Source organism: Humulus lupulus, chromosome 3, assembly GCF_963169125.1.
Source record: "Humulus lupulus chromosome 3, drHumLupu1.1, whole genome shotgun sequence".
Taxonomy (NCBI): Eukaryota; Viridiplantae; Streptophyta; class Magnoliopsida; order Rosales; family Cannabaceae; genus Humulus; species Humulus lupulus.
The window spans coordinates 95,458,461-95,474,989 of NC_084795.1; the positions used below are offsets into that span (position 1 = coordinate 95,458,461).

A 16,529-nucleotide genomic window follows, 5' to 3' on the forward strand; every position below is an offset into this window, starting at 1 on the left:
AGATCCAGCGAATATCCAATGGTTGTCATCGGAAACCCTGAACACCGACAACTGGAAAAACTTCTGTTTAGCACAAATGGCATCATTCCTGATGAAATGTGGCCACGACCAGAAGACGACGCACCTTGGGAACAGTATCCAGCAGATTACTCACTAAGGATGGAAAAGGATATGGATTATTACAATCAACATTACACTGAATATGAAGTTGATTATAATGATTCAATCTTCCAAGACTCACAACAACCAGACACCCTGTGCTCATCTCCAATAACGACTTCATTAAGAGAACTTGATGAAGAAATAATGAGGGGATTATCAATCAAGAAAAGACCAACACGTGGAGAACCAAGTATGTCTGATGGAGATGGCAGTGATGACACATGCATGAGTCCTGATCCAAGTCATAAATAGACCCATGTGACCTCTGAGAAGATTCGCCCACCCATGTGATGCACCCAGCTATGCTGATTAGATTCGCCTAGGTAATAACGTTTTTTCATAAAGACTACACTGAAATTTGCAGACTCCCTGAAGACATCAGAGATTCCCTGCAGCCTGAAAAGACAACTCTTTGTATTAATGATATAAAAAAAAAGAGTCTGGAATAGCAGAGATTCCCTCAGTCTAGGGAAGGGTGTACGTTTAATTTTCTTTATGTCGTTTTTAAAGCCTGACCAGCAGAGATTACCTCAGTCTAGGGAAGGGTGTATTTTAATTTTCTGTTTGTCGTTTTGGTGGAAGGGGATTATAAATACTCCTTCACATTTCACTTGTAAGGGCATCAATTTCCGAATAATAAAATCTTCTCTTTCTCTACATATTATATGGCTTTCTAAATACCCCTTTGGGCTCTTTCTCGTATAGGGGAAGCAGTAGGATAAAACCGGATTTAAATTGTAATCGAAGTCAATTTGGCTATTAAATTAATTGAATTTTTTAAATAACACTCTTATATTAAGGGTTCCATTTATCAAAAAATGGTTTGTTTCAACACCATTTTCAATTGTGACGGCACGCTTGGACATCAAGCAGCATGTGAAAGTAATAATAAACAGGGTTATAACACTTATATTGTAAATATCTATTAATAATTAACATGCATAATTACAAATAGTAATTATTTAATGTTATCTTGTTAAATTACAAATAGTAATTATTTAATCTTATCTTGTTAAATTGTGTGTGGTTATAATTTAGGACAAGTAGGATAACCTTTAAGCCATAATCCAACATATTCTCAAACGTATATAATTGCCGCCCCATATGAACTCCATCGGCTGATAACGAATATTGAAAGCTTTATTGTTTCACACGTCTTCAACAAATATTGATGGTTTTGAAATAACTCTGCCTCTCTCTCTCTCTCTCTCTCTATATATATATATATATATATATGCTTCATATTAATTGTTTATATGAAACAAATAAATAAATAGTTGTGACAGTGTCCATTGTGAAAGTAAATTTTGTCGCCAAACGGTTTAATCAACTTTAGGGTCATCACAATATGACATTGATGCATTGCCAGAAAATAGCTTATTTGTTTTAATATTATTGGAAATGTAGAATTTTGAAAACGATTGATGCATTGCCATGAAACGATACTGCTTTAATATTATTGGAAAAAAAATTGTCAATTTGAAAACCTAGTTTCTAGATTATATAGAAATATATTATTAAAAATGATCTTGGCCGGTTTAATTAGTATTAAGTCATAGAGGATATTTCTCGACAAAAAGGCATTGATTGAGGTAATTCGATTAGTCTATGGTTCTAATTCTTTTGATAACCACAAATCTTGTCCCCATATAAATCATACATTTGTTGGGTCTTCACGTGTTTTCCAATAACGCACTACAATTAAAATATTATATGAAATAAAAAACAAAGAAAACAAAAATCCAACATCCTAGTACCAATTTCTACTAATACAAATTAATTCACTTTTGACAAAATCAATTATTACTCTTTTTGTTTCTTTTAATCTTATTTTAGTCTTAATGATTGAGATGTAATAATTCGATAAAAAAAATTGAAATTAAGAAAGGAGTACAATTTAATCTTTTGGAAATGTTTTCACAAATATCACAAATAGGTGACGGTTGTTGTCGTCCTTGCCTCGGCCTGGAGGGTCCAGAATTTGCCCGAGATGGGCCAGTTGCGTTCGGTGCACTACCAGGAACCTGAGTCCGAGCCTCGGCAGGAGCTCGGTTGTTCTCAGTTCCTGCAGGCACTTCCACAGGTGGATTAGGCGGGACCCGAGCTCGGGTGCTCCTCTGAGGCCTAGAAGGAGCAGATGGCTCTGTTGGTGCTGGAGGTTGTGCTGGCCTCCTTGTGGCAGCATTTTTTCGTGGACGTCCACGGGGCCTCCGGGGAGGAACATGCACGTCCCTTGGAGGAGGGACTTGGTCTTCGCGCGGAGGCGGGGGCTGAGCCACCTGCGCCTCTGCGGCTATCCTAGTCAACTCCTCGTTACGTTTGTTGGCTTCTGCCAACAACTGTTTCAGCTGCCGATTCTCCAATTCCACAATAGGGACATAACGTTCAGGGTTATAGTACATGTCCTCATCCCTTGGTTGTGGAGGTGGTCCCCGGGAATCAGAGGACCCACTCCTTTCATCAGCGTCCGGGTTCTCCATTGGCTGTTTTCCAGGACGCCTTGGATAATTTTCTCCAGGAGTGTTCTGATTGTTTGCAGCCATGAATCTCTCAGGGATGGATGCTTGAGGCTCTCAATGAAAGCACCAAACTGTTGACGCCGTTTTTCGTCAACAGATAAAAGAAGAGAGCACGCAAACAATTAAAGACAATGGCCAAAAGAAACAAACGAATCAAACACACGGTTTTTTACGTGGTTCAGCAGTTAAATCTACCTAGTCCACGAGTCTCTGTTATTAACCTCAAGATTATCTCTGAACAATTCTTTAGCATGAATTCTACAGAGTTCTCTCTCAAGGATCAGAATTTCGGTCCTTTACAATGGTGCATGCCTTCTCTATTTATAGAGAAGGATGCCGAATACTATCCCACATATATTGGGTAGTTACTCTTTTGTGAATAAAAATAAATGGCTTTAAATGCCTTTAATCAGATAAAAAAGGAAACGTCCCTGATGACCAGGGAACGCATAACTGACTAAATAATATCCCACGATTCTTGGGGACTTACATCAATAAATGAGGATTACATCTCATGCTTACAATACTGGTAGATATTCAAGGTGGTTATAGCGTATCTTCAAGGCTTTAACATTTCAGGTTTCATGTCATTATGCGAGCCATTGACATCTCCCGAGCTAACGTTTCTTTCGAGATGGGATATCGAGCTCAAGAACCATGCTCTGAAAGTCCTGAAGATGAAGGTGTTCTCAGAGCTACCTTTCGAGATTGAGATCATTTCGAGATCACCGCATTCGAGATCATACATCATACCTTGCAGGTTCGACTTACGATCCTAGATCACTCTAATCCTCTCGAGACCACTTGTTGCGAACTCAGCTTTCGAGGTCATATTTACTATGGCTCGAAATCTGGGTATAACATATATATATTGTTATGTTAAATTTGGCTCATGCTATATCTTGTGCCAAATTTAGCATAATTTTTAGTATGTGTCAAATTTGACACACTTTTGAGAACACTATTAAAGTGATATTTTTATTAAAATGTGCTAAATATAACAATACACCATTATTTTTACACTTCATTGGAGATGCTCTAAATTAAGTAACTTATACATATTTTGAACAACCAAATTTTAAAAATCTTGACATAATTTAACTGATTTTCTTGGAGTAAGTTGTAATTTTTTTTTTCTTAATGGGAAAATCGAATTAATTATTTAATAGAAGGATGTACTTACGTTAACCGCTAGATTATTGATCTACTATAATAGGTAGAATTAGTGAACAATAAAACGTTTTAAAGAGTAAAGATAGTACGCACTGATATTGTCAAAGGAAGGGAGGGAATATACATAAGTTTGAAGAAGAAAGTAAAAATTGAGGTTCTTCCAAGTGGTTAGAGGGTCCCTTAGTGGCGGACCAGAATTTTTTTTCACCAGTGGCGAGGATTTAAACAAATTTTAGAAGGGACATAAATATAAAAATATAGGGATCAACTTCTGAGGTAGAAATATTACTTTTACCTCTATTTTTAATATTTTTTTTTTCAGTACTTGAAGAAATTATAATTTAATTTTTTTTATCAAAGTGTATATAATAGTTATAATATTAATCTTACCAATTTTTGAGATATTTAAATAATTACAATACTGAAATTAGATTAGTTCAAATAGTCAGTTTTCCACGCGTATAAAAAAAACTAGAAATTTGTGCAACTAACTATTTGAACTATGATTTCGACACCATAAATTATTTAAATTTTTTCAAAAATTAGAGAGATTGTCTATTATAATTATAAGATACGCTATTATGTAAAAAAATAAATTATAATTTCTCCAAGCGCCAAAAATAAAAAACGATTCTTTTACCGTAGGAACAAAAATAATGTCTCTACCTAAGAAAATTCCTAAAATTATATATAAGAAAATTAAATTATTGTAAAATTTAGAAGGGTCTAAATATCAAAAAGTATATGACAAGGATTAAATTGCAAATTTTATGGGATATAAATGTTAAGATATATATAGGAAGAGCAAAAATGCAAATAATATATTAAACTTTATTTTTTAAAAAATCAGGGTACTGCCCACCCTATGGATAACGTGGGTCCGCCTATGGTCCCCCACCATTCTTATATCGACACGTACTCGGCCCTAAAAGACAGGAATGTATAGGACTAGACTTCGTACTTAATCATTTTGTAGTAAAAAAGTATTCATAATAATTATCATTATTATTATTATTTTAAAGGATCAAATGAGACTGTTTTATTATAATGTGATCTTACGTGAGGATCTAGTCAGAAAAACTGAGATTAGGAATAGGATAAACAGTACAATATCTCCCTATATATACTAAGCAACTGCATCAATAGGACAAATTTCATCTCATAAAAAAATACCTACCAATAGTACAAAACAGAAGTAACTTGCTCAGTTATTTTGCTTCTACTCTCTCTCTCTCTCCTTTTATTTTTTTTGTTTTTTTGAAAATTAAATATATATATACATATGCTTTTGTTATGGTAATAGTACGGCTGGGATAGGTAAAAGAGGATTGGAAACTTTACCCTAAAGAGGAGGAAGAAGAAGAGAAGGGCATATATAAGGAAGTATACATATATATATATAGTAGTTTAGCAGTACAAGATTTGTGTGTTAATTAATATATATATTTACATACTGAATTTGGAAATATATAAGTATATAATATATTTGAATGGGAAGGGGAAAGGTGGAACTGAAGAGGATCGAAAACAAGATAAATCGACAAGTGACCTTTGCTAAAAGAAGAAATGGGTTGCTTAAGAAGGCTTATGAGCTCTCCGTTCTATGTGATGCTGAGGTTGCTCTTATCATCTTCTCCGCTCGCGGAAAGCTCTATGAGTTTTGCAGTGGCCCTAGGTACACACACACATATTTATATATATATATACATGTTTTTTTCCATTAATTATGTGAATTTTTTTATATAAAAATTAACGTACGAAGGGTATAATCTGCTGCTTAATTTGATTTTCTGATCTGCTGGTTTTAAATTAATTTTTGCATTTTGAAGACTATTTCTACCCAGAGGAAGTGATCACTGCTTCTAGGTTTTATCATCGATCATCAATTGAAATGGTTTTCCCTTCGATCTTTCGACTCAAAAGAAAGATATCCTATTTAATTATTATATATACACTACGCGTAGTTTTTTAACAGTCTTTTATAAAGCTATATTTTCCATCAGGGTTGTGAACAGGAATTCGTATATATAAAATTATGAATTCATAAAGTACCAATTATGATAATGTTGGTGGTTAATTGCGAAGAACTACTTTTTTATTTTCGAAATTTCCTTTTCACTGGTTGTTAAGATGTTTGAATCGAGATCAGCAGAATATTCGTCCCAAAGAATACAAAAAAAGAAAAGTTGCCCATTTGGCCCTAAAGCTGCAAAAATAATTTTATCGACTTGTATTGCCATTTACATAATTTTACTTTCATTATCATGATCTTGGTTTTAGACAAGTAACCGATACATATCGATCTCCCTCTCCCTCTGATCTGCTGTTCGTTATTCGATCTAATTATAATATTGAGTTTTCACCAATTTTATTATATATACTTATATCCACATGCACATTATCTCTTCTTATTATAGCAAATCAAGTGTACTCTGTAAGTTAGCAATATGTAAACTAAACGAGTGAAATATTAAGATAGTTTGGAAGAATATAGAATTCTAAGTAGTTGATATATATATATACATATATATTGTAATAAAAATGAAGTCAATTTCTGATGCTAAAAAAATAAAACTCGTAGTGCTTGAACATGATTTTTTTTGTTTATTATAATAGGTTACAATTGCTACATAAGTAATGATCATGGAGTAGTTTTAGTCATGGTTTGTGCTCTTTGTAAATAATAATCTGATTGGCTAATTTAAAATTAATGGCGCATCCACTTAAGAAGAATTTAGAGTAGCCTGATAAGAAATTGAGTTAGTTCTATTAATTAGTTATTAGATGGTATGAGAATTATAGATTTCTACTTTTTTCTCCAATTCAAATAGTTTAATTTTATTGTCTCTTGACTGTAAACATGAAGAATTTTTATTGTTTGTCTAAATGATGTAAATTTTATCTTCAACAATTTCATCATCATATATTCTTTTGTTTCTTATAGAATATGATTAGTATATCTGCTCAACTATATATTAACATATACATGACTTTTGACTCTGTGTATATATGTCAATTTTTAAAAAATTCACAACATTTTAGTATATAGCTGGTACAGTAATTTCTTATTGGGACAATTATAAGTGGTCTCTTCTATGTGGCCAATGATATGTTACATCACCGTGGTGAAAGCAGTCAAGCAGAAGTAGTAAATACTATACTGTGTTTCAATCATGATCATATAATAACTGAAAGCTTGAACATGCATATGGTTTTTCAAGAATTTTGTTTTTTATTTAAAGGATGACATTGCATCGTTTATATACATATATATATATATTTATATATATGTTAGTTGGCCTTTTCATCTTAAATTAAGCAGCCATGATAATATTTTATTTATCTAATTATAATTAAGCTCAATATTTGTATTAATTGAATTCAATACGTGACTATATTCGATAGTGCAAGACTGGCGAAATATCTTGACAGCAGTCAACATAGATAATACTTGGAAGGTCAATTATCTTTATCTAAACAATTAATGTAATATGCTGCCAATAATATTACTAATTTTGTTAATTTTGATGAGTACAAAATTTAAATTAAATTCTAGTAGTCAAATTTCTGGATTTGATCAAATATCAATTAGACTCGATGGAGGCATATATATCTAGTTGTTGTTGACACATGATGAGTAGTGGACATATATATGGGGGTGTGTGCGCGTTTATTTTGGTTAATTGACTCTTTACTTTATTCCAGCATCGCCAAGACACTAGAGAGGTACGAAAGATGCAGCTATGGAGCACAGGAAGGGAAACTATCTGGAAATGACACAGAGGTACGTATATAAGAATGATCGTCAATTAGTATATATTGAAGAAAAGATGTTACTCAATCGTGAGGGTACGTACTATAACTTTATCTTAAATATATTCTTTGTGATAAAATATAATCAGGAAGGGAGGCAAGAATTTACCATGGGGTCCAAAAGATAGAATTTTTTTTGAAGAGGCTCAAATAGATAATTTTTTTTTTCAAACAATCAAGAATTATCACAAATATATATGCTATATAATATGTACTATAAGCACTATTCCCTGAACATAATTGTGTGTATATGCAATAAGTACTATTATCAGAAAATAATTCATATATATATATAATATGTACTTTGGCATATATATATATATAGTAGTGTTATAAACTCCATGTGGTCATTATCACATATATATATACAGAGCATCTATCAAGATTATCTGAAGCTGAAAGCAAAAGTTGAGGTCCTTCGACGTACGCAGAGGTAATTCAACACTTTCTAATAACCCGTATATTTGAAGCTTGGATTTTAGTATATCATAAGCCCCAGTTCATTTTGTTATAGAGAAAAAAGACTCGGGAAAATTTTGTAATTTTCACTTCTTAAACATATGCTTGTAATAAAAGATTTTTGATATTATAAAATTACATTAAATTATATTTTCACCTTTTCTGATATGTAAAACAATCTCCCATTTTTATTCTGTTTTGATTCCAAAAAAAAAAAAATACCTTAGAAAAGGCATTTGCAAAATCAGTCAAAAAAAATTGAGACAGTAGAATGAAGTGTTGATGTAGTTAGCAAGTTTACGAAAATTATTTTCGGCTTTTCTTTTCCTCACAACTCCTCTCTCTCTCTCTCTCTCAAACTTTTTCTACTCACCAAATTTTCGTGTTGGCTATGGTAATTATATATTAAGGTTTAAGAAATTGGCATTTTTGTTCAGGAATCTTCTGGGGGAGGATTTGGAGCATTTGGGCCTAAAGGAGATTCAACAGCTTGAACAAAAACTGGACATGTCATTGAAGCAAATCAGATCAACTAAGGTACACACAACTCAACTTATTACAATTAGAAACATATATATATATATATATATAGATTACTAAATACAAGAGTGACACTTCAACAATCGAAGATCTTAACTAGTTTTAAGATTCATATTTTTCTGCATTTAATAACCTAACATTACATTAATTCAGGTTGAGGTTGGGATGATGGACACATCACGCTAATACATATTATAGATTACAGTGAAATAATGTTTTCATTTACATAATCATGGACACGTACTAACATGTATGCTGTAAAATAATGTTATGTCAATTTGTATCAATAAAATTCTGATGTTTTTAAAGAAGTTAAAAAATATAATGAACAAATTAATAAATGAGTGCAAAGAAAGATTTTTTCTGGGACACAAAAGATTACACTAAAATGTAATGTATATATTTCAACCACTGCTTTATAAATATAATAGAATTCCTCATCTAACAAATATGAGAATTTTAAAAATAGGCCATGTCATTTATTGATAGGTTTTTCTCAATATATAAAATAATTTGTGTGCATAAACGTGTACTTAATGTACTACAAGAACTGAAAAATAAATAAATAAACTCGAGAAGTTATAGTACTATATCAGCTAAATATAATAACTTACATCTATTTTATGAAAATATTAATTGTCCTTCTCCTTTCTTTCTCAACTTTCTTTTTAGAGATGTTTTGAGATTGTTACAATTATATTAATTAAGTACGATCTTCGTAGATATCGTTACAAGAATGCCGTTATTAGTTGACAAGTACAGATATTATTACTAATTTTAAGTTATAATTAACGGTTAGATGGACCGTTATATTATTATATGTCATGCGACATGGATCTCAATTTTTATAAACATTATTTTATCTTCCAATAATATTTTTTTAAGATTGTAACTTGTGCCTTTTACTTTTATTTTTCAAAAATGAAATTATAATGATTAGAGACATATAAAATTATTTTTGGAAATACATACTAATTAAGATGTTGCTACGATGATATATTATACAATTTACTGGTTATGGAAATTTACTCAAGACTGCACACGTACCTAGCTTGGCTGTTAGGACGACCAGCTTTTTCTCTTCATCATAATTAATTTTGTCATATTGAACGGATTCATGCATCTTGCATTTCTAATACTGTAGAAGTTAAAAATAGTAAAAAAAACCTGTTAACCAATTTTGTTCCTACATGTAATAAATAAAAGAGTCTGCTATTTTGATGAGCATTATTATTTGACGTAAGAAACAAATCTACATTCATTGATTTTGGTACACGGTTTAGCTACCCATATACATTTTCAAAACAGTATCATACTATTCACATATAATAAATATTAAAAAAATAATAATTTATATATGTACGTTCTTTTTTGAGGGAATATGTTCATAAAATCTCTCTTTTATAGGATAAATTTTCTTCAGTACGTACTACAGAACCATAAACAAATAAAAAATTTCATATAATAAAAAGATTGATCAAATTGACTATACGAAAATTGCGAAGAGTACGTGTTCAACTAATATGCCATGAACTAACGAGGGTCTATTTTAGATTGAATTACAATCAAATTTAAATTCTTCTTAAATAATTGACACGTACGGCGATTAACAAAAAGCTTGACATAAGTACCTGAGCATAAACTATCTCTTAAAGCTAATTTATTAGAAATAATTAATAATTAGGTCAAACATTTCTGTATTATACAGTTTTGATTAATTTTGGTCATATAAAAGTAATACTAATCAATCTAATTATCATAACCATTGTTTGGATGTCTACTAATAATACAAACAAATGGCTTAGTAACTAGTTATAAGTTGAAAAGCGAGCTTGAGTATAATACTATAATAATGACGATATATATTCCATGTAATATATGTACATGTTTTTTTAATATTTTTTTAAAGAACAAAAGAAAATTTGACGACTGAACTGACACTTTGTGAGTGGAGTACCCCCCCTTTCAATGGTAGTACAGCGTTCTTAAACAGCTTTTATTACATGTGACTGTTTATAAATCCTATGTTACTGCGGAAATTAAATAATAATAATAATAAAAAAGCAACTAAGTAAATGTTAAAAAGAACAATCGCTTAAATATTTATTACATATAATTTAATATCAGTTTTAAAAGTTTATTTTGTTAACTTTGACCTAATATTCTAAAAAATTAACAGAAAATACTTTTTAAACTAACTATGATAATATTAATATTTTATATAAGACTATATATAATAATTATATTAATATAAATATAAATTCAAATGTTATAAATTATTATTATTATAATAATATATATTACAAAACTAGATATTTCATAGTTATATTAATATAAATTTAAATATTATAAAATATTATTAAGATAATAATATATAATCTTAATTTTTTACTAATTATATTAATATGAATTCAAATATTATAAAAAACTATTATTATAATAAAATTTAATATAAGACTAGATATTTAATAGTTATATTAATATAAATTTAAAAATTATAAAATATCATTATAATAATATATAATATATAATCTTAGTTTTTATTAAAAAATTATTATGTTTAAAAATATTATTATATATTATATACATATAAAAAAAATTTAAGCAATATTTTTGTTTAATTTTTCATTTAGTTTATCTATGTTATTTTTTTTATATAATATTGTTTATTTATTAGAAATTTATATGATAGTGATACAAATTTAATAAATATAATTAATAGATTTTATTAATAAAATTAAGCAAGTTGTATGTTGCTTCTATTTAGTATATATATAATAAATGATGAACAACTATTCTACAAAAATTAAATAATATTATTTAATTGGGATAATTTTAACCCTTTTTTAAAATAAAGAACGTCAAAAGTATTTACTAAAATACTCTTAATTTATTTTTAATATTGAATGTCAATAACTCTTATCTGTATATATATATTTAAAAAAAATCTCAAATGCTAGTTCGATAGCAATATCTAAAAGAAGAGGATGATTATTTTTTTTTTGTAAGCAAATATATATATAGTTTAAATATATAGATATATCAAATCTCAATAATTATATGTGTAAAAAAAATCTGAATAATTATACTCATTATTATAGAAGTTACAATTGCGGGTTATTCTAAAAAATTATGATCGAAGTTTTGACAAATACAAAAAGCAACAAACAAAACTGTTTTTCTGTTTTAAAAAGAGAAATTAATTTTGAGTTTTTTTTACTAATAAAAATAAACAAAGTATTACTCCATATTAATGTTTGAAGAACTTTTTTTTTTAAATTCTTCTACAGTTACTAAACTCGAAATTACTTAAGCTGTTGTCATAGTTAAGTACTCTAATCAGGCGTGGCAGTAATATTTATGATCAATAAACAAATATATTTTAACGAACTGTTATAAGCCATCAAATAACTATATATTAAATAATGTTAATATTCTCACCTTTTTTTTTTTTTTTTTTTGCAGACACAGCATATGATTGATGAACTTTCTCATCTTCGAGGGAAGGTACATTATGTCTCTCTCTCTCTCTCTCTATATATATATATTTATAAATGTTATGTTTGGAAAAAAGCTAAATATGACGTACTATATACATATCAAGTACGTGTTAATTAATATTGTCCATAAAGGAGAGTTCTAATTATTATGGTTTAATTTGCAGGAAGAAACGTTGCTGGAAGAGAACAATGAATTAAAAAGGAAGGTATATGTCAATTCTCAAACCTAGCTATATGACAAAACTAATCATGAGCCAGAAACTAGAAAGAGAGAGAAAGAGTTGTGAATAAATTGGCCAAAAGCTAAATATATATATATATAGCAGAGTATAACAATATATATATTATAGCGTCGTTATAAAGCATCTTAAGAGGCGACTCCTCCCGATTAGATGGTGATACTGTAGTTTATATTAGTGAATTAAATTGCACCAATAATAATATGTTAATTTTATATAATGTAAGCTAGTGTCCCTTAACATTTTTTTATATACTATAACATGTTAATGATTGATAACAACTATAAATATAGATAATTAAGCAATTGAAATGAGACATTACTACTACAAAATCTAACTTTTAAGACACATTTTTAGGACACTCACTTAGATGTGAACCCTAAAAATATCTACTAGACTTTTTAGGATATTCAGTGAGCGAGAGTCCTTAAAAAATATATTTTAGGACATACATTGCGAGCTCTAATTACTGATGCGGGTCCTAAAAGTTTTATTAATTTTTTGAGCAAAAGTTTTATTATTAATTAAACAAGAAAAAGAAAATAAAAAACACTCGGCCCTCACTTTTCCCTCTCTTTTCCTCAGATTCCCTCTCTCTTCTCCTGATTCTCTTTCCCTCTCTCTCTCTCCCGCCTATGTCACCGTGAGGCCCGAACGTCACCCCTGCCGCTGTGGCCACCATCGACATGCATCGGACTAGGCAACTTAGACGGTCATCGACCTTCGACCCTCGCGAGCCCAGCCCTTCAGGCACACTCCTCCACCGCGTAGTGCTGTTCGAAGTTGCGGGGCTCTATGTTTCCCAAATACTTCTATGTGTTTTTCGACCACTTCGAGCCACCTCGGCCTAAATGACCACCACCACTGTATTCCTTGTGTTTTGGGCTTCAAAACCCACTAAAGGATCAGACTCAACAGTCATCAGAATTGGAAGTTGATATTCGCTGAAATTCATAGAGGTCCGAGAAAGCACAGTGCAAATCCAACCATTCTAGGTCGTTCCAAGAAGAACCACCACCACCACCACCACGCTCCCCGAGACTTGGGCTTCGAAGCCCAATCGTTGTCTTCCCAAACCACCACCGTTGAGTGGTGGGGCCACCGCCGATGCCGGCCATTCTTTTAGGGCTTGCAACGCGTGCCATAAAATTCTTTTGCAAGCCCTAAAATACTTTACTTTTTAAGGCTCGCAAATAGAAGACTCGCGGGGGGCGTGCCCTAAAAAACCTTTTTTTTGTAGTAGTGCACGTAAGCAGTGATTACAACTAATTAACAAGGCTTCTAATGAATATATATATATATATATATAAATATAGAGATAGATAGCTTCTTCGGTAGGGGCATCACTTTTGCCCCTACTGTAGGGACATCACTTTTGCCCCTACTGTAGGGACATTTTCTATTTTCATATTTGGAGAAATTTTAACCCAATTTTTTTATGAGCGTACATGATTGTAATAGTAGGTATCCCGCCAATTTTCAAAATATTTTGAATAATTTACAGTACTGAAATCATAGTTTAAATAGTCTGTTTTCCACGTGTATTATAAAATTCAAGCATTTGTGTAGTTGAATGTTTGAATTGTGATTTCGACATCGTAAATTATTCAGAATTTCCAAAAAATTAGTATGATACCTGTTATAACTATAATGTACGATATTATATAAAAAAAAATTAATTATAATTTCTCAAAGTACCAAAAATAAAAATTGACCCTTCCACCCTACATAAGAAAATTCCTATACATATAAGTAATTTATGAACTTCTAGTGAATTTGTTAATTATAGCTGTTGACATAACCTTATTTTATATATATATATATATATATATATATATATATCTGGAACCAAACAACCAATACTTGATCACAGTAGCAGGCAATCATAGTATCATCAGAGAGTGAAATTAAAGAAACATCATTCAATGTTAATTATAACTGTATTGACAAAACCTTATTATTTTAGCACGTCGCTATTGGATTTGGAAGTACATGCGTAAGTGAACTCATTTCAACATCGTTGTAGTACCATGCATGCATCTTTGGCTTTTTGTTTTACTGTGTCCGTTGCAGTCGCGTGTTACCTCCTTTATCAAAAGAGCCGCCTATATATTGGATATGTATATTTATATTGTATGCTTTTCATGCTTTTTTATTTTACCTTATAGTACTCAAATATATATTAATATATATGAGCATGTTTAGATAGAAAGCCACTTTAGCTTTAAAACTGTTAACCAAAAAATACTAAAAACCTATGCATAACATATATAAATTAACAAATATATATCGTAATTATCTTTTTTTTTATGATCGTTTATATTGTAGCTATTTAGAGCAACTTGTAAATTTTTAGAAAATTTCCAATAGTTTATAGTACTGAAAACTAAGTTCAAATATGCTGTTGCACGCGTGACAAATTTTTGTATGTACGTGAAAAACAACATGTTTGAACCTAGTTTTTGGTACTGTAAATTATTCAGAATTTTCTGAAAATTTACAGGATGCTCTAAACAGCTATAATATACACGGTTATAAAAAAAATCGTGCTGAAAACTGTTTACGGATCGAGAACACTAAAGAGCCCCATCAGTAAAATTTAAAATGAAGCTCTTATATAAAAATTGTCCTGTACATATAAATATGCACAAGAGAAGCTATTTGATTTTAAACAAAATAAATAAATTATAACATCCAAACTGTAATATTAGTATATTGCTTTTACGTTTGTTTCTTTTAGAATTTATAATTGGGACATTTTGTACTAATTCCTTGTAATTCAAAGTGTATGTGATCTGAAGCTAAATGTTTCTAATTACAAATCGTGTTTGAATTTTCATGTTGAGCAGTTGGAGAAAATTTGTGGATTAATTCCTGAGCAAAGTGAAGATGATGGGGAGCAGGACCAAAATGTTGGATATACCCACCATCCAGTTCAGCCAGTGGAACTCAATTTTGAGCCTTTGCGATGCAATAATACTATTGCTTTGCAGATCGGGTACGTACGTAATATTCTGTCTTTTCCTTATGAATATTTGTATATATGTATAGTCTCTGTTCTATTTATCTAATTTATTTCCTTTTAATTTGTGATCAATATTATTAATTGACAGAAGCTACGGTACTACTACTGTTAATTCTGGAATGAGAGGTCAAGAAAATGTGGGTGCAGCCCGTTCAATGCAAAATTTGATGGCTTGCAGCTCAGTGGACCGCAGATGTTTTGATCTTTAAAGCCCTAGCTAGCAACTATTTGTTGTCCTTTTTATGTCTCCTTATAATATAATGTTCTTAAAAGAGGAGACAACAAATAAACTGTTTCTAGTTTGTGTGCTCTAGCTATATTTAGCTATTGGAACTATATATTAAAACATTAATTTGAATAGTCCCATATATATATTTCCATATATCTATATATGCTCATGAACTACCTAGTTAGGCACATGCTTCCATGTAGTACTTCACAGTACTTGATATCTTACATTTTGAGATAAGTTTTCTAAATAATAGGTCTAATTAATTTACTCAAAAGAGTCAAGAAAAGATACCAATGTATATAAGTTAAGATACCAAGTCGCATGAGAGTTTATAGTACTCACGTAATAAAAGGGGAAAAAAATTTTATGTAATAAACTTAACGATAACCATTGTAAGTATTTCTAACTATTGGAGATTTTTACTCAAACATGCCATAGGTTCCATACGGTAATTAACTTAATTATGGCGAAATAATTAATATGTTAGAATATTTTTTTGTTTTTGCTTTCCTTTTGAATTGCACTAATTTTTTGATACCTTTGTACTTTTCTTTTTGGTTCTATATATTTCGCTCCAGATTTTCTCTTTTAGTTACCATTATTTATTTCAATATATATATATATATTTAAATATGAGTAATTTAGCAGTTTATCGGTTCATTTTGAGGGATGAGATTCCTGATGGAATGATTTAAGATTACTTTTTAAGTAACAATAAGAAAATCTAATGGCTCTTTTAGGTAAGGGTAGTGATTCACTGGTATTCTATTTCGAGTAAATAATTACTAAAATATTTAATATTTTCAGAATGTTACACTTTTATATCAAATTCTTTTTTTTGCGATAAATTACTTTTATACTCAAATT

At 30.2% G+C, this 16,529-nt stretch overlaps 1 protein-coding gene across 1 annotated transcript; it reads left to right on the forward strand.

The window, feature by feature from the left end:
• The first annotated feature begins 4,975 nt into the window (after window positions 1–4,975).
• Window positions 4,976–15,805, forward strand: LOC133822992 (MADS-box protein CMB1-like). The gene is made up of 8 exons (XM_062255516.1): window positions 4,976–5,529; window positions 7,560–7,638; window positions 8,039–8,100; window positions 8,564–8,663; window positions 12,132–12,173; window positions 12,331–12,372; window positions 15,255–15,403; window positions 15,519–15,805. The coding sequence occupies exons 1-8, from the start codon at window positions 5,345–5,347 to the stop codon at window positions 15,637–15,639; spliced, it is 780 nt and encodes a 259-aa protein (XP_062111500.1). The 5' UTR covers window positions 4,976–5,344; the 3' UTR covers window positions 15,640–15,805.
• Window positions 15,806–16,529: the final 724 nt, after the last annotated feature.